We start from the raw sequence: 19019 nt of genomic DNA on the forward strand, positions 1-19019 counted from the left end.
CGCGGGCGGAAAGCATGGTGGGGCGGGGCCTCGGGCTCCGCCCCCACCGGGAATCCCGCCCTTCCACCTGGCCCCGCCCCCTGGGGTCCCGCCCAGAAGAGTCTCGCTATTGCTCCTTTTGGAGCCCCGCCCCCGCTCCTTGCTCCTCCCCCCGGAGCTCCGCCTTCGCCGGGGCCCCGCCCCCGAAGCCTCGGAGCCCCGCCCCCGAAGCCTCGGAGCCTCGCCCAGCAGGGTTTCCTAGCGCACATCGTGAGAAGCCGCGCAGGCTCTGCAGGTGCGCGGTCCCCACGGGAGCTCAGGTAGGTCTTGGGTGGGGGCATGAGGTCACGCGGCCTGCGGCGCCCGGATCCCGTTACCGGGAGGGACGGGGACCGCACCCTGCGGGCGCCTCTGCTGCCCGGCTTCCTGTCGCCCCTCCGTCTCGGCTCTGCTCCGGGCGGTTGCCGGGACGCACCGCGCTGCAAGCTGAAAGAATGGAGCTGACCCGGGTCCTTTCGCTGGAGCCTGAGGCCTGCTGACACCCCCAGGGCGAGTGGCACGGTGGGAGGATCCGGTCCCGCGGGACGGAGAAGTGGGCTGTTCGGGGACTTTGGGTGGGTGTGGGGTGCTGCGGCGTGGGAGGGCTACCAGGTCACGGGAGAAACCAGAGCGGCCCTCGGTGAGCGGCGCGGGCGGCAGCGGACTTGGCACAGCCGCGATCCATTTCTCACACCTGAGATCCTGGAGCAATTACAGCTCCCCGGGCCCCCCCATCTCCGCGAGGTCCAGCCCCGCTTTGCAGCCTAAGAGCTTTCGAGCAGCCTCGGTCCCCACCTTTCCCCCAGGTCTTTCACATCCTGTTACCTAAGCCACAGCAAGAATGACATTAAAACCATAGGCACATATTTAGTCCTGGACTCCACCCGCAGGTGTTGCTGCTCAGCCTTGTGGGGCATTCCCAGCTCTCTCTAATGAGCAGGCTCTAGCCCCACACCCCCCCACTCCCCCACCCCCCACCCCCATATGCTCTCCTCATCTTCAGATTGTCTGCGTGGCTCCTGCTCCAGCGCGGAGCTTGGCTGCTCCCTCAGCCTGTCACTTTTTGCTCCCGGGCTTCAAGCACTTGCTCAAATGTCCCAAGGTCTTGTAACCTTTCCTCAGTCACTTCATTAGCATTGTCCGAGCTATCTCATGCCTGTCGGAGTGTTCCTAGCTGCTTGGCTAACACTAGGGATGCTAGGAGAGAGGCTCTGGACATCTCCAGGGACAACGGGGACGAGGCTGACCCAGAGAGACGGTTTTGAACAGAAGAATGGGAAAGATGCGGTGATGGGTATTCAGGGATTCGGCTGCCACACCTGTGAGTGGGGTCCCCATGTGTGGGTGTGGAGCTGGCTCTGGCTGTGGCTCCACGCTCCAGGGGAAGGAGGCAGATTTGTATGGAGGCTCAGGGTGTGGCTCAGCTGTAGCATGCCTGCCTCGCAGCACCACATAACCCGCCTATGATCCCAGCACTGTCGAGGTGGGGGCTGGACGGTCAGATGTTTAACATCTGTGGCTATACAGCAGGGTTGAGGTTATTGGGGGCACGGGATCCTGCCTGAGGGGTGGGTGGGTGGATCAGAAAACTTACTAGGCAGGGTGCAAGACAAGGCTGGGCCACACCTGGAGGGACGAATGGGAAGTAAGGGTGAGCTGTGTTACCGCAGGCTACTCCGGTGAATACCATTTGTCTTTGGGTCACTCTAAGACTTCGTGAACCGGAACTCTAGAGAAAAGGGAGGGTAGCATGTAGCCCAAAATGTAGTTCCTTGGATGAGACCTGCCCCTCCCCCTAACCTCTCAAGCTGTGACTTTTGTGCTGTGAACCACCATGGCCTGTTGCCCTGTCATGAAGTTTCCTCTCCTAAGAGGCCTGGGACTCTGATGTGTCGGGCTGTATCACCCAGAAACTCAGTACAGGACCTGCCAGAGGCCAGGCTGACTCTAGGCTTTGGTTCATCGGTTGTGAATGTGGAAAGCTCAGAAACATTAGGTTTAATGCATATAATACATGTGACACAAGACTGAAGCTATGCTATTTTCTCTAAAATTCCGTGTGTTTATTATGTCTTTACGACAGACAGCTACAGGCCACGTGGGAGGGAGAGGCTGGCTGCTGAGCCCTGCCAAGAGGGCAGCACCTGGAAGGCAGGTGTTTCTAGTCTTCCCTCTAGGGAAGACCTGTGCAAAGTGGCTCATGCCCATAATCTCAGCCCTTGGGGAGGCTGAGGCGGGACTGGCCACTAGTTCAAGGTTAGGCTGGACTACTCAAAAATGAGACTCTGTTTTGAAAAACCAAGACAAAGGTCCCAGAGTCGGGCAACGACTTAGCTGAGGGACTGCAGGTAAACTCACTTTGCTCCCCAAACCAGGGCCGTGTGAGCCTAGCTCAGGCGCTCTCTCCCTGCAGGGCCTCGACTATGTTGCGCAGGTTGGGCTGCGGGCTGTTCTGCAGCCTCTTGGCATTGTTGCTCTGCTGCCTGCTCTTTCTGAAGGGGCGCACGCCAGCAGGGAGCTCCAAGGTCCACCAGCACTCAAGGGCACTGCCAAGGCCCCGGCACAGCCAGTGCTCGCCCAACCCAGCAATTGCTAAGGCCTCCCTGTCCCTGCCCAGCCGCCATCGCCTCTTCCTAACCTATCGACACTGCCGGAACTTCTCCATCTTGCTGGAACCTTCCGAGTGTGCCGGGGACACCTTCCTGCTCCTGGTCATCAAGTCACAGCCTGGCCATATCGAGCAGCGTGCGGCCATTAGGAGCACTTGGGGCCGGGCTGGGAGCTGGGTCAGGGGCCGGCAGGTGAAGCTGGTGTTCCTCCTGGGGGTAGCAGGGCCTGTACCCCCAGCCCAGCTGCTGGCCTATGAGAGTTGGCAGTTCGATGACATCCTGCAGTGGGACTTTGCCGAGGACTTCTTCAACCTGACACTCAAGGAGCTGCATGTGCAGCGCTGGATGGCGGCCGCCTGCACACAGGCCCACTTCATACTGAAGGGGGATGATGACGTCTTCATCCATGTCCCCAATGTGCTCGAGTTCCTGGAGGGCCGGGATCCAGCCCAGGACCTCTTCGTGGGCGATGTCATCCACCAGGCCCGGCCCAACAGGAACACCAAGGTCAAATACTTCATCCCATTCTCCATGTACAGGGCCCGCCACTATCCACCTTATGCAGGAGGAGGTGGCTATGTTATGTCCCAGGCTACTGTGAGGCATCTTCACACAGCCATGGAAAAGGCAGAACTCTTCCCCATTGATGATGTCTTTGTGGGGATGTGCCTGCAAAAGCTGGGGGTGAGCCCCATACACCATGCTGGCTTCAAGACATTTGGAATCCAACAGCCCCTGAACTGGGACCCTTGCTTGTACAGAGGACTCCTGCTGGTGCACCGTCTCAGCCCCCTGGAGATGTGGAATATGTGGGCACTGGTGACAGATGAGGGGCTCAAATGTGCAGTGACCCCCCAGCCTAGCCCTAAGGGGTGGGTTGAGAAACAGCTTTAGAGTGGCTGCTGACTTCCTGTACCAGGAGAAACAGATCAGTCCCTGCTGGTCAGCAGGAAATGAACTCATTTTTATAATGTCACCAACCTTTCCCGATTCAAAGTGCTGCAACCCGGCAAACTTGTCGAGCGAGCATGTGCTGAATGGGAGTGGATGCTGCCGGAAGGCAAGGCCCCCACAACTCCCACCACCTAGGCAGTGAAGGAAAGACACTGCATGATGGCCACAAAGACTTTTTTTTTTTTAATGCAAACACCAAACTTCTCTTCCTTTGGACACAGTGGAGAAACTCTGGAAGGAAGGAGCGAACAAGAAGCGTGTGTTGGAAAAGCCCTGTGGGGAGCACCAGGTGAACACTGTCATGCTGAGAAACTCCCTAGCTGAGCTGTGCTCACTGGGACAAAGGACATTATAAACATAAATCTTAGAAACCAGACAGGCTCCCTCCTCTGGAGCAAACATTGAAATTATACTTGAAAATCTGAGTAATATTAAAAACTGGAGCTAAACAGCGATTGAACTTAAGGGTGTAGCAGAAAAGACCCCTCTTCCTCTGGCCCAGGTTGGTGAACTGCTTTGGGAGTGAGGTAAGATTGGCATGAGAGGTGCTGAGTGGGACAGTGTTGAATGAACCACGTCAAGGGCTAAGAACCAGGCCCGTAAAGGCTGAGAGCAGAGGGGCAGGGACAGCTCACAAAAGGCTTCTGGTCTGCCTGGTAAGGGCAGGGCCTGCTGTCTCCGCAGAGTTGGGGCAACACTAGGTGGATGCCGTCTCCCGCTTTCCCACTGAGGGGCAGACAGGGCAGTGGGCTCAAGCCCTCAATCTTCACGCAGGTAGGCCTCCTCTTCCTGGTCAGCCCTCTCGTCAACAGCTTCCTGGGTTTTCTGGTGCAACTCTTCGGTCTGTGCCTCAGCCAGCTTGGTTTCGGCTTTCTGGGAGAGCTGGCGCACCTCCTGCACCTGCGACTTCACCAACTGGATGTGATTCCTGGCGGTTATAGAGGCCTGATCGGCTCCTGTCGAGAGGGATGGTGCACTGAGACCACAGGAAAGCGGAGAAGTCACCCGCCCTGACATCCTGCTCTGAGTTCAGATCTGCATCTTGCTGCTTTTCAAGAGATGACTCAGTGGTCAAGAGAGCTTGCTGCTCCAGAGGACCCAAGATGGGGAGTACCCCACGTTGGGTGGCTCACAACCTCCTGTAACCTGAGCTCCAGGGATCTGATGCCCTGTCCTAGGCTCTGTGAGCACCTACATGTACAGACACCCACAGACACATGCACCAAACTGTTTAAAAAAAAAAACAAAAACCACAAATGCCCAAATGTGACTTGCAGCTCAATTTAGAAGTCAGTCCCATTCACCTGTTAGTTTGGTGCTGTGCTGCCTTCACACAATTACCACAGGCTCGTCAGCACTTCCTGCACATTAGCAGTGTGGGGTTTTTTAAGGGTCTTTGGCCTGGACTTAGGGTTTGGTGATTAGGCTACTCTGGCTAGCCAGGCAAGTCCTTAGGAGAGAAGAGGGACCCCACTCCCAGAACAGTACATGTCCTGCAGTGTGTACCACCCCCCAGCTTGTTTCTGCATGGGTGCTAGAGATCTGAACCTGGGGCCTCATGTCTGCAGAAGCATGTTAGCCACGGAGCCTTATCTTCAACCTGGAATTTTAGTTTTGAACATCTAACTCTCTCCCCCCAATAACCCGGGCTTGGTGTCCATCTTTGAATGTAGTTTCAACTTTCATTATTACTTCTATGGATTCCTTAGTTCTTCAACCTATTTTAGATTTATGTAAAGATTTTATAAGGTCTTTAAGGGGTGATGTTTATCTTTAACATTTGTCTCTTAAGAGGAGAAAGCAAATGCGTACCTAGATCACGTGTTAGGTTGACAAGCTGTCTAGTTCTTAGCTATGGATCTGTTAGACGGCACTAATGTCTTCTGGTTCAAGGTGGAGGACGGTGTGCGTGTGGAAGTCAGAGGGCAACTAGGAGAAGCCAGCCAGCTCCCCCACCCCCCCATTTCTCCGTGTAGCACTGGCTGTCCAGGAACCCGCTCTGCAGCCCAGGCTGGCCTCGAACTCACAGAGATCTGCCTGCCTCTGCCTCCCGAGTGCTGCACCAGTTCTCTTTTTAACACCATTTGGGTCCAGGGACTGAATTCAGGTGGTCAGGCTTGGTGGCAGGAGCCTTTATTGCCATCTCAACAGCCTAATTTCTTCATTTCCTGTGGTGCTGTGTAAACAGAACTCAACGATTTCCAGCGAGATGCACAGCTAGCTCCTTGGGTTCTGACCCTGCATCTGTGTGCTTCAGAGGGGACTACAAAGCAAGACAGTGTGCTCGGCAAACCCAGGGACTTAAAGCCTGACCCCTAAGCCAAGAGTTACGGAACCTTCTGAGACCTCTGGGCGACAATGATCTCTTCATTTTTTTTTTTTTTTTTTTTTTTTTTGGTTTTTTTTTTTTTTTTTTGAGACAGGGTTTCTCTGTGTAGCTTTGCGCCTCTCCTGGAACTCACTTGGTAACCCAGGCTGGCCTCGAACTCACAGAGATCCGCCTGGCTCTGCCTCCCGAGTGCTGGGATTAAAGGCGTGCGCCACCACCGCCCGGCTCGATCTCTTCATTTTACATCCCGAGCTCCTCCCCCTCAGAACTGCTGGAGTGATGGCAACACTCTATCCCTGCAATGACTGGAAGCAGCACCTTGTAAACAGGCAGAGGCCACTTGCCCGTCTCCTTGCGTTAGGTTCACAGTGATGTTCCTCTATGGGAATGCATCACTAGTGTGGTGCTAGGCCACAGTGCCTCCTTTCTGAGACTGTAACAACCCCAAACCAGTCCAGACACCTGCTCCCTCCTCAAGTCATCCACCCCTTTCATCTACTTTTGTCTTTCAGACTGTGCCTAGTTAACCTTACTTACGTTCAAATGTTTTCTTTTGCCTGATTTTTTGGAGTTGCTTTTCACTGGTTCATGCTTTTATTTATTTAGCAGCTGGCTGTGCCTATAGTCAGTCTTGAGGCTCAAACTCAGGTCAGCAGTACCCTTCTCTCACCAGCCCCTAAGCCCACTTTTGGTCTAATTTACTGAGTTAAAAGTCTATTTATTTTTGATACCTACTCCAGCAAAGATAACCTACCATTCATATATTTATGAGATATGCTTTATAGGTATAACCACCCATGGACTACTTGTATCTGTGGAGGACAGGGTCTTACATAGCCCAGGCTAGCCTCAAATTGCTGATCCTCCCAAGTCCACCTCTCAGGTGCTGGTGATTACAGGCATGGATCATGTGTGGAGGTCAAGAGGCTGATACGGGTATGCTGTTTTCCATGTTATTTTGACAGGGTCTCTCACTGAACCTGATGCCCATTAACTGGTTAGGCAGGCAGGCTGGCTAGCGAGCTCCCGGGATTCTCTTGTGTCCCTGCCTTCCTCATTCTGGGGTTACAGCTGTGTTCCACCACGTCTGGGATTTCCACTGGGTGCTGGGGACCCAAAGGTCTTCATGTTGTGCTGCAGACACCTGAGGCAGCCCGCCAGCCCCAGAAGCTCCTTCGTAAGTCCCCTGTGTGTGACAGACTGGACTTGTTCTCAGGCTCCAAATACTTACACATTTCTATTTATTCCTCCTTTAGCTTGGGACTGTTCTTTAAATAACTGATTGTCATGTGAGTGGATGTCACATGGTATGAGGTACCCGTGGAGGCCAGAAGAGGGTCCTCTGGAAGAGCAGCAAGCACTCTTAACCACAGAGCCATTTCTCCTGCCCCTAGCTTGAGATTCTGAAGAGTCAGGCTTTTGTTTTTTTGAGGGGTCAAGAAACCCAGGGCCTCTGCTGGGCTTGGTGACACATGCCTTTAATCCTAGCACCCGTGAGGCAAAGTCAGGTGGATCTCTGAGTTCAAGGCCAGCCTGGTCTACAGAGCAAGTTCCAGGACAGCCAGGGCTACACAGAGAAACCCTGACTCAAAAAAAGAAAAAAGAAAGCCAAAGCATTACCACTGAGCAACACTGCCACCCCAGAAAGCATGTTTACACTTTACAGAGCAGGAACGTAGGAAGTGGGCTGAGGGCAATGTGTGACAATTTCCAGGAAGTGACTGACATCAGTGGTACAACAACCAATCTTTCTATGTTCTTAACTGCATTATGTATTTGCAGGAGGCAGGTCAACACTGTGCGTGTATGTATGTATGTGTGTGTGTGTAAGTATGTGTGTAAAATGAATATTAATCTTGGTGGGATGGCTCAGTGGTTAACCACTTGACACCCAAATTTGAGGACTGGGACAGAGTTTGGATCCCCAGAACCCATGTAACTGTGGGGTGGGCAGGAAGGGCAGCTGTAATTCCAGCCTTGGAAGACACAGATGGGAGAGCCAATTCAGGAGCAATAACCTGGTTCGTGACAGTAACCACATTGGTGAGCTCTAAGCTGACTGAGAGCCCCTGCCTCACCAAGATCTTGAAGCTGCCAAGCTCATCTCACCTGTAATCACGTCTGTTCTTCAGTTCCCTCTCTGACGCTGCTGTTAGCTTCTATAAGAAGCTGATTTTTCAGTTTTTCCTTTCATAATTTCCACCTTTCTGTGATATATTGTTTCAGATGTGTTCTGTTTACAACTTTTTTTTTTTTTTCTTTTTTTTGGTTTTTCAAGACAGGGTTTCTCTGTGTAGCTTTTCGCCTTTCCTGGAACTCACTTGGTAGCCCAGGCTGGCCTCGAACTCACAGAGATCCGCCTGGCTCTGCCTCCCGAGTGCTGGGATTAAAGGCGTGCGCCACCACCGCCCCGGCCTGTTTACAACTTTTTAATACCCACGTGGGAGCACATGTGTATATCACAGTGTACAGGCCAAGGTCAGAGGACAACTTCTAGGAATCCTCTTTCTACTGTGTGGGTTCCAGAAACTGAACTCAGGTCATTAGTGGTAGCCAAGTGCCTTAACCAGCTGAGCCCTAGAATTACTTTTCTGGTACAGCCTGTTAAGGTTTCTTGATGTCACCTGGCTGTCCTGGATCTCGCTTTGTAGACCAGGCTGGCCTTGAAGTCAGAGATCCGCCTGCCTCTGCCTCCTCAGTGCTGGGATTAAAGGCGTGTGCCACCACCGCCTGGCTGGTCTGTACTTTCTAATAGACTTGGTCATTTTCTGCCTCAACTCAATCCACCATGTTTTCTGTCCCCTCCTCCCAATTCTCTTTGTAGTGTGTGAAATCAGTACCTGTTACTTCTCAAAAAGGCTTGCATGCTTTCATTTCCCCACTACCTTTTTTAAAGATTTATTTATTACGTATGAGTGCTCTATCTGCATGTACATCTTTATGCCAGCAGAGGGCACCAGATCCCACTACAGATGGTTGTGAGCCACCATGTGGGTTCTGGGAATTGAACTCAGGACCTCTGGAAGAGCAGCCAGTGCTAACTGCTGAGCCATCTCTCCAGCCCTCTCCCCACTACTTTTTACAGTCAAACTTTTCCAAGTTTTAGAAAAGTAAGTTTCTGCTTTCAAACTTGACTCATGAGTAGTATTTCCAGAAGTGGAGGCAGGTGGGAAGTCTGTTTAATCAAATATAAAACTGTAGTCTGCTATCAATGATCGTGCATCTACTACTGTCTGGTTCTAATTCCTCCTTCTAGTACCTTCCAGGAGTTTGACACTTCTCCAGTAGTGCTCCCACAGGTGAGTGTGAGGGACCCCTGGGAGGCGCCTGATGCAGTTCTCGGCACTTCCTCAGGAGCTGCCCACATCTGGTGAGCCACTCACTCCCACAATGCTGCTCTCACGCTTCCCCTTCTCAAGCTTAAGTTCTTCCCCAGCAGAGCAGAAAATACAATTACACAGCAGCAACTTTCCAAACAACCTGCAGGGAATGGTGGTTCATGCCTATCACCCTAGCACTCAGGAGGCTGAGGCAGGAGGATCATTGCAGCCTTAAGGCTGGGTTGGGATGCAGAGTGAGACTCGGTCTCAACATTCCCCTCAAAATAAAATCATCCCACTACTTAAAAAAAAATCAATATTAGGACTTAATGCTAGAAGCCTCGATCTGATATCCTGCTACGAGAAAAAGTACATATCTGGTTTGGGACTGGGTCAGATTAGATGTTGAACATTTAATCTTTTCTCGTAGGTCCACTGGATAGACACCAACAGTCAAATCTCACCTTGGCACAGAAAGGAAAAACAGCTACGTTTTTTGTGTAGGGCACTAGTAAGAAAACAGAGCTCTGGCCCCGAGCTCCAGGGTTCCCTATTTCCAGGATGTTAACTTGTATTTTTTTTTTTCCTGAGACAAGTCTTACTCTGTATCCCAGGCTAGTTTCAGATTCACAGACATCCTCCTGCCTCAGCCTCCCAAGTGCTAGGGTTATAGGCATGAGCCACCACATCCAGCTCTAACATTTGCATACAAGAAAAAATAAAGGCTCAATTTCAGTCTGGTCACTCCTAACTGGCCTGGTATTTTCCGAGTGGGAGTGACAATTCTAGCTCCGGCCGGGTGGTGGTGGCGCACGCCTTTAATCCCAGCATTCGGGAGGCAGAGGCAGGTGGATCTTTGTGAGTTCGAGGCCAGCCTGGTCTACAGAGCGAGATCCAGGAAAAGGCGCAAAGCTACACAGAGAAACCCTGTCTCAAAAAAACCAAAAAAAAAAAAAAAAAAAAAGACAGTTCTAGCTCCATGTTTATGAAGTGCTGCCCCTGAGCCTGCGCAGACATGCTCTAGCTTCATGTCTGCGGTCTCATTATTTAAAGGTCCATATGCACTTACGATGTACAAACCTTTGGACAACGGCTTTACTAGTTACTCTTCTAGACACTGGCAGCCCGACACCCATGAATGCAAATAGAATGTTAAAGCTTGATGTGGCAGCCCGGCCCGCCACTGGGGAGGGTGAGACCAGCCTGTTCTACATATAGTGAGTTTGAGGCTAGCCACGGCTATATAACAAGAAAAACAACATAGAAATGGGGAAAACCTCCAAACAGTGGTTCTCAATCCCGGGGGGGGGGGGGGGGGGGGGGGGGGGGGGGGGAGCACACATATCAGAAATCCTGCATATCAAATATTTACATTATGATTCCTAACAGCAGCAAATTAAATTTATGAAGTAGCAACAAAACATTTATGTTTGGGGGTTACCATGACATGAAGCACTGGGTTCAAGGGTTGAGAACCACTGCTCTAAAAGATATCAATCAGTCTAATCTAAAGTCCTCACTTAACAACTAAACTCAAAGTAAAAAGCACACACACAAAGAACCCAGCCTTTGCCTACCAGTTTGATAGGCAGCCTCCGCGGCCATCTCTGAAAGGCCCACTGCAGTCATCCAAGTGGTTTCCAGCTTCAAGTATTCCTGCTGCTTTGAAGTCATCTGTAAGTTCAGAAGAGAGCTCCAGAGACCATGAAGGGGTTAACACCGTTACTCTCAGGGTAACAGTTTAGACACCACAATGAAGACCATTACTTGGAAATGACTGACATGTGTGTGCTCACCTCAACTCTGGCTCCTATAATCACCTGCCACACTTCATCTTCCTCCTGTGAATTCATTTTCCCAAGTAAACTTGTATACTGTCGATACAGAGATGCTAACGTATAAACAGCCTACGAACACAGAATAATGAGAGTGTAATTAAGTGAGGCACACTGGAAGGATTAGTGACAGTCACACCTTCAGAAAACAAAGTCCTGGGGTGGTAGTGCATACATGTGATCTCAGCACTCAGGATGTGGCCAGGAGGACTGCAAGTTCAAGGCCAGCCTGAGCTACATATTTAGACTGACTCCAGCATATAAGGATTGGGCTGGAGAGATGGCTCAGTGGTTAAGAGCACTGGCTGATCTTCCAGAGGTCCTGAGTTCAATTCCCAGCACCCACATGGCAGCTCACAACTGTAACTCTTGGGGATCACACACTCACACAGACCCAACACGAATGCACATTCAAAAAAAAAAAAAATCTTTTGTCCACTAGACTGTGTGGATTTCGTTCCTCCTCAGTCAGGGCTAGAGGCCAAGATCAGCCCTTGAGTGTCATGGATTATAGTCCTCAGAACTGCCAGTGGGCAGTCCTGTGTGCCTGCCTCAGACATTCAAATGAGAGGGAGGCTGACTCTGTTACAAGCTCTTGCAAAGTTCCGTTTCCAGAGTGCAGGATATAACACTCTGGAAACGGAACTCTGCAAGAGCTTGTAACAGCCCATAACCAACCACCTATGATTCCACCCCAGCCTCCCTGGGCACCCGCCTGCACTCCAACACATGCACATAAATAAAAAACCTCATTACGGTCAATTGGCTCTTCATCCTTGTGCCTCACTGAGCTGTACAGTGCAAGAAGCAGAGGCAGCGTTCAGGACATCCGCTACATTTGTATTGTTTTTGAGACAGGCTCTCACTATGTCAACTAGGCTTGTTTAGAATTCAGAGATCTACTTGCCTCTGCCTCCTGAGTGCTAGGATCACACACAAGTCTGCCTTTTAAAATTTTCGTTAGCAACAGAATCTCTCAATTTGAGGCCAGCCTGGTCTACATAGTGAGTTCCAGAGCTGTACTGTGAACTCTGTCACCAAAAAAACTAAAAATTTCCGGGCAGTGGTGGCGCATGCCTTTAATCCCAGCATTCAGGAGGCAGAGGCAGATGGAGCTCTGTGAGTTCAAGGCCAGCTTGGTCTACAGAATGAGTTCCAGGACAGCCAGGGCTGTTACACAGAGAAACCCTGTCTCGAAAACAAAAAAACAAACTGTAAAAGTGTTGTTGGCCATTCAGGCAGATTCAGAGAAAAAGAAATGCATAGATGACTTAATACTGCCCTGCTTGCTGTGCTGCTGCCCCAGATGGTTCCCCAGACAATCCTCCTCCAGAGCAGCTAGGACTGGAGCCAGGGACCGCTGCCTGCTGCCTGCTCGGAGATGAATGTATGTATCACGGACCCTCTTTGAACCCTAGTGAACTAGAGGAGCTATTTTAGGTACTAGGCTATCTGCCTTGACCTTCATCCTCCTGCCTCTACCTCCCCAGTGCTGGATCATGTGTGTGCACCACCACGTTGTTGAGAATAAACCCCAAGGCAAGCACTCTAAATGAGCCACCACAAAAACCCAGCCTCGGCAACATCTTTCTTAAAGGACTAGACTGTAAGTATTTGAGGCTCAAGAGCCTTATGACCTCTGCTAAAGCTACTTAAACATAAGGCTTGCTGATTCCAATAAATTACAAACGCAGCTATTAGACTAGATATGGTTGTGAGCCATAGTTTGCAAACTGCTGGTTTAGCAAATCAGTGCTGAAGAGGAAGTGAGGCTTGTAGCTCTGTAGAAGAGTATTTGCCTGGCATCATAAACCTCTGGGTTCCATCTCTTCATGCTGAAAAACAAAACCAAAACTGCACAAAAGGAGCCATACTGGGCTGGAGAAATGGCTCAGAGGTTAAGAGCACTGGCTGCTCTTCCAGAGGACCCGGGTTCAATTCCCAGCACCCACATGGCAGCTCACACCTGTCTGTTACTCCAGTTCCAGGGCATCTGACACCCTCACACCAATGCACATTAAAAAAGGTTAAATAAATTATTTTAAAAAAAAAAAGGAGTCATACCTTCGTATACTCAGTGATTGCTTCGATCAGAGCGTACGTGGTTTGGGACAGAAAGGTGGAGGTGCTATCGGTCACCAAAGATACAGCCCTCCTCATTAATGCTTCGTTACTAAGAGAGTGAGGCTCCGATTTCTGAAAGACAGACAATTTCCAACCTGAATAAAGCTTAAGATGAGGACTTGATGGTCTCAGATCCCCTGCGCTTCGTGCATATGAACCTACAGCAGCACACTTCTTTGGGGTAACTTTTCAGGCTTTCTATTTGGTGATTTAAGATAGCATAGGGACATAATCTCAGGGTAATGTTTCTCTCCACTTTCATTCACCTAGAAAACTGAGTGTCAAGGGAGCTGTGGCAGAGTCACACAGAAAACTACCAAGCCCATGTTGAGGTATTATTAGCAGGAAGACCTCAGAGATCCAATGTGAACTGCACGGAGTCTGACGGTGAATGGGTGGACGTGGGAAGAGAACCTGAGAAGACTGAGTAGAATGCTTGGGGGCAGGGAGGTGCTCTTCACTATAACCTCAGCGATTACACGGACAAACAAAAATCACTAGAACCCTACATCAGAAAGAATGGAGGGATTTGATCACGCAAACTAAAAACCTGTGGCTCCTCATCTAAATAACCTTTCTTCTTCCTCGACAGAGACCTCGCTGTCTCAAAACCCACTGCTCTGTGATCTACTTACTGTCTTGGTTTTGCTGTGTGGAGTGTAAAACCCCAGAATAACTGTTAAAGCAGCCTGACTATGAAAGTGTTTCAATGTGTGAATAAATCAAGGATTTCATCATATCCTCAGTTCATACATACCTCAAACTGAAGGGTACACAGATGGACAACTCGGCTCATAAGAAGGGAAATGCTGAGATAGCATCTGAAAACCTGAGTGTAACAATGCTAACTTTACAATGTTTTCACTCATTTCCGGTATGAGCACCACCAGTGTTTACAGATGATGGAATCCACACACAGAACAGCCAGGTAACTTTCCCTAGAAATCACATCCCTAGTTAAACCTCAAAGCAGACTTACTCCGAAACCTGTGATCAAAACTGAGAAAGGCTCTAAAGGGCCGGACTTGGTACTGGAGAAGCTAAGACTGAAATGGCTGAGGTTCTTGGAAGGAAGGGAACGAAAGGCCGGTTGGCACAGAGAAAGGAGCCTGGTTAGGGACCCGGGGTGCAGGCAGAACTGGGTACAGCTTGGCTCTGTCTGTAGCATGTGATGGAGTCGTGGGAGTTTGGAAGAGCAGAGGCCGCTGCAGGAGCGTGACTGCAGAGCTCTAGTCCTGTGGCCCAGGACGCAGAGAAGAGGGCAAACCCCACAACTCTCAGAAAAAAACAGAGAACACTGGGGGATCGGCTGCCGAGCAGACAACCCGTTCACCCCCAGGGCCAACTCCTGCAGCTGTCCTGATACCTCACCCACCACACAAAACAAATGCCATTTTAAGAGGGCTGTCTTGTCAGTTCAAGTGGACACTTTAGAGCTGAGGTTCAACAGCATGCAGATGACAGCTTAAATGAGACAGATGGGTGTTAACTAGCCTCCGGTGTTAAAAGTACTTGCAGTAAATGGATACAAAAGTATCAGGACTATCTTGCTGAAGTGAGCTTGCTGGTTTCTTATCTAGCTCTTCTCTAAAGCACATAACCAGTGATTTAAAAAACAAAACAACTATAAAAACCCGTTTTCCTTCCAGCTGCTCACTATAGCTCCACTGGGCTCTCACTGACATGTTGTAACTTTCTTCCTACGGAGACCCACTTCTCTGTCTCAGCAAATGACAATTCTCCCTCACTCCTCTGCTGCCTGCCAGTCTGACGACCACCATCTCATCTAGACTGTAACAGTAGTCCTTTAGTCGCCCTAGATAAATAACCTTAAAACCTATACAAGATCATAAAAGTCCAAGAACAAATCCTTCGCAGCCTGTTCAGAATAAAATCTAAAGCCTCACGATGATCCACAAAAATCAAAACACAGTATCTGATTCCTGGTTACCTCTGTGACCACACCTATTGTGGGAGCCCGTTCTCGGGTTCCTCGTGGCTTTACCCAGCAGGTCCGCATAGAGGATGATTAGACCACAGGCCTAAGTGCAGGTGTCTGAGATGGTCTGCACTTGGCTGTGCTGGGGGAGGAGGTCTTTTGCTCCACCCCTTGGCGTCTCTATAAATACCCTGGGGCAGAGACGGTCGGGTCCTGTTGGAATAGGTTCCAGGCCCTCTTGAGGCTATCCTTTATTTTCTATCTGTTTATCTCCGAGATATTCTCCACAATAAATCCTTCTATCTAATATTTCCTGCTGCTCGCACTCAAGAAAACTCTGGGGAGCTGTGCAGTTGTTGGGTAAACGCCCCACAACCTATTAAACACTTTCTCGGTCCACCTTGCCTTGCTGCACACCACACAAAATTCAGCTTCAGGCTTTTACCCATAATCCTCCGTTGCAGGCTTCTCCCTTACTTAGGTCATTACCATGGTGCAGTCTCACATTACCCAGAGTAGCTTTCTCGAAGCCCCCTTACACGAAGGGGTCCCATCCCACTGCACCCTAGTTCCTTCAGATTACATCACCAGCTGACTTTTCTGTCTTTTGGTTTTGTGAGACAGGGTTGCTCTGTGTAGCCTTGGTCGTCCTGGACCAGGCTGGCCTCAAACTCAGATTTGTCTGCCTCTGCCTCTAAAGGCATGTGCCACCACTGTCAAGTTTTTTTGTGGTTTTTGTTTTCTTTTTTTGAGACATCTCAAGATGTAACTAACACAAGCTAACCTCAAGGTTTGGATTTTCCTGCCTTAGTCTCCCCAGTGTTAGGATTACAGGAATGTACCCCACCACACTCAACTTACATTTGCTTGTTTTCTACCCAGAATGTAGGTTTTATGACAGCAAGAATTTCTATTTTCTCTCACTCTTTCCTCCCCAGTGTATGGCACAAAAACGTTGTTCAGTGAAGTTCTGCTGAATGACAGACTTCCGCCGACAGACTATCATTCTCTTTTATCTCAGTCTGTCCTTTATGCATCTTGAAGTGCTGTTTACCCCCAGTACTGACTAGGTGACCGGAACTTGGTTCCTGGCTAACTCTCTGGCCTCACCTATTAAACAGTTCCTCATTCCGCTACTAATCCTACCCTCCCACTCCTACTCTTGAAGACAGGATGCTTAGACCCGTTCCTCAAGTAAGTTAGCCTAAACTGGCAGGCGGGATCTAAGACGGTTGCCAGTGACAGCCAAGCAACCTCTAACTTCCTCACAGTCCCAAGGAGAGTCAATGGATGCACCCTCCAGTGCCAGGCCAGTTGACGATTACCTCAGTGAAAACTAAACCATTACAAAAAAAAAAAAGTGGCATATGAATTCCCAGGAAATAGTCACCCATTCTCAGAAAAACATGATTACTCCTCCCCTGTTTTAGCCTACCACCCCACTTGGTAGTTCTTTTGAAACATATTTTTAACCTCTGGAGCTTGAGAAGCCCATTTGCAGTTTATCTTTGACTTCTATGTTTGGTACGAGGACAAAGGTCTACTTCCCAATTCAACTGATGCTCAGATTCACTGGTTCCTCAATTCGGGGTGGTGGAGTAGGGGCAGGAAGCGGAAACAGTACTGTTCCCACAACATCATGATGCAATGAAATCGGGAAATCTGCTCAACTCCGAGAAGATGCCGGCATAGCACAGTGCACACAGCATCATGGGAAGCGGCACTTGTCAAACTATGGCAGCTTCACTAAAATGGGAAAGAGTCGCATGCCCGTCCCATACCTGAGCAATAGGAACTGCACACAGGGTCATGCCGAATCCTGCCAACATAGTTTTGTGCCACGGTCTTATCAGTTCTGAGAAACAGCGTCTCTTAGAGTTAGCCACGACGGGAGCACGCTGTCCATACCTGGAAACATAAGTCAAGTTTTAAAAAGCACAAACCAATCTGTAAAAGGCTCTTGGGTGTGCAGGAGTTGGACCAAGCAGGAAACTAAATGAAGTAGCAGCGGTCTTCCAAAAAATAAATAAATAAACCACAGGGTGGCCTGTTAAATCCCAGAAACCGACAGGGGTGGTGGCAAGCCTTTAATCTCAGCCCTCAGGAGTCGGAGGCAAGCGATTTGAGTTCCAGGCCAGCAAGCGCAACAGGCCAATGCGCTTGGGCGCTTTCCACTAGGTGGAGGAGCTTAAAAGTTGCCTCGGAGCCGCTCAGCGACCTGACGCCGGGATAAAACTCTCCCGCCCCGCAGGATCTGGCTCTGGACCCCGGGCCTGGGCTCCAGCTGTCTCTAATGGTCCCTGCTAGCAAAGCCCGGGAGCCGGCAGCCGGAGGGCGCCGCTGGCATCGGGTGCCCGTGTCTCCGGGGACGTGGGCTAACCCCGCGCTGCCAGCCCAAGGCCTGCAGCCAACGCCGTGACCCGTCTGTCCCTCGGTGTCCCGGGGCACTCTGAGCTGACTGGAGGCTCGACGGCCCCAGAAAGGCAGCCGGGCTTGGAGGACCCGCTTTCGGGAGCCCGTGATGGAGGACGGGCGACGGAGGCGGGGCCCTCCGCAAAGTTCGGAGGGAGGCGGGACGCGGCGGCCCGCGACCTGGGGCCGACGCGCTGGCCGGCGCTGCGGGGCCCGGCTCCTCTCCGCCGCTTCCCGCCCTCTGCTGCCGCTGCCGTACCTGAACAGGGAGGCGATGCTCCGGCACGTCCAACTCCTCAGAGCCGCCATCCCGCGGCGGACGGACGCCGGACGCACACGCCGGAAGTGACGCAGCATAGCGGGCAGCGGGGCGAGCGCGGCCGGCTCCAGGGAGCCCAGGGCTTCATGACCACGCCCACCTCCAGAGGACGCAGCTGTGATTGGACAGGCGGGAGGGGCGGGGCGGCAGCGCTTCGGAAACGGCTCTAACGGTCGCACCTGGCGTTCAACCGCTCGGACTTCGGCGCGGAACGCGGCGGGCGGGCCCCGGGGCTGGGGGGGATGCTGAGCGGGGTCGCGCCCCCGGAACGCGGGCGGTGGGCTGGGATCGGGGCGGGGTCGCGCCTGGAGAGGGGAAGGTGCTCAGCCTGGGGGTGCTGGATGGCGGCGGGGCGGGGCGGGGCGGGGCGAGCCTGGGCCCGGGCGCTGTCACTTCAGCACCAGGAAGTAGGTGGTCCAGCCGGCCAGCAGCAGCGCCCCGATGAGCACCGTGTAGCTGAGGAGCACGAAGGCGAGCAGCTCCCGCAGCAGCTGCAGCACGTGGACGGTGGACCAGGCCGGCATCGCCCTGCAGAGACGTGGATCCTGAGCACGCGCAGGGTGCATGCGGCGGGACAGCACTCTCCCAGGGCCAAGGAAGCCCAAAGTGCTGTTCGGAACTTTAAAAAAAAAAAGTGCCTTCTAAAGCAGTAGTTGCCCGCACACTCCCTCACTGGCGTCTGAGCTCCAAAAGGGGAAAGAGCCTGGCCTTTCCCAGTCCTGACTTTGCATTAGACTCCAAACAGGCCCTCTCTTGCTACCATCTCTTGCATTTTTAATGCAGTTGGTGCCGCTAATGGGCTGGTGGAGGACAGCTTTATTTTCCCTTCACTCAAGCTGCAGCCCTGTCTGTGGGTCTGCCTTGGCGTGGAGGAGAAGCAGCAGACCATTGCTTATTTCCTCCGTCATTTTCCTGGCCCCAGGACTGTCGATGGTAGACTTTAAGGGTGTGTGTGTGTGTGCGCCCCAGCATGCTTGCCTTACGGCCTGTCAGGATTAAAACCGAAGGGTGCCAAGTGATAGGTACCACATCTGATCTTGGGCTCACATCCTTCCCGTTACATGCTTTACGCACCCCATCCTTGCAAATTTCACCTCAGATGCCAAGAGTCACAAACCTGCTCATCTCCACTGCTGCTTTGCCTGGCAGAGCCCCTCAAC

General features: G+C 51.4%; 2 protein-coding genes, 1 long non-coding RNA gene and 1 other non-coding gene across 4 annotated transcripts; 3 read left to right on the forward strand and 1 right to left on the reverse strand.

Moving 5' to 3' along the window:
• The first annotated feature begins 15 nt into the window (after positions 1–15).
• B3gnt4 (UDP-GlcNAc:betaGal beta-1,3-N-acetylglucosaminyltransferase 4) lies at positions 16–4046 on the forward strand. The gene is made up of 2 exons (XM_052755393.1): positions 16–299; positions 2432–4046. The coding sequence occupies exon 2, from the start codon at positions 2442–2444 to the stop codon at positions 3519–3521; it is 1080 nt and encodes a 359-aa protein (XP_052611353.1). The 5' UTR covers positions 16–299; positions 2432–2441; the 3' UTR covers positions 3522–4046.
• On the reverse strand, positions 3739–18123 carry Diablo (diablo IAP-binding mitochondrial protein). The gene is made up of 6 exons (XM_052755395.1): positions 17800–18123; positions 16910–17036; positions 13130–13261; positions 11027–11137; positions 10808–10904; positions 3739–4537 (listed from the first exon to the last, which is right to left on the reverse strand). Exons 1-6 carry the CDS (start codon positions 17895–17897, stop codon positions 4341–4343), a joined length of 762 nt encoding a protein of 253 aa, XP_052611355.1. The 5' UTR covers positions 17898–18123; the 3' UTR covers positions 3739–4340.
• Positions 11144–13928, forward strand: LOC128121026 (uncharacterized). Its single transcript, XR_008222045.1, has 2 exons — positions 11144–12671; positions 13460–13928. It is a non-coding gene; the product is annotated as an uncharacterized LOC128121026 (long non-coding RNA).
• LOC128121157 (small Cajal body-specific RNA 20) lies at positions 11491–11627 on the forward strand. The gene has a single exon (XR_008222100.1). It is a non-coding gene; the product is annotated as a small Cajal body-specific RNA 20 (non-coding RNA).
• Positions 18124–19019: the final 896 nt, after the last annotated feature.

The sequence above is a fragment of the Peromyscus californicus genome, unplaced genomic scaffold (assembly GCF_007827085.1).
Source record: "Peromyscus californicus insignis strain IS unplaced genomic scaffold, ASM782708v3 Scaffold_2__1_contigs__length_46816999, whole genome shotgun sequence".
NCBI lineage: Eukaryota > Metazoa > Chordata > Mammalia > Rodentia > Cricetidae > Peromyscus > Peromyscus californicus.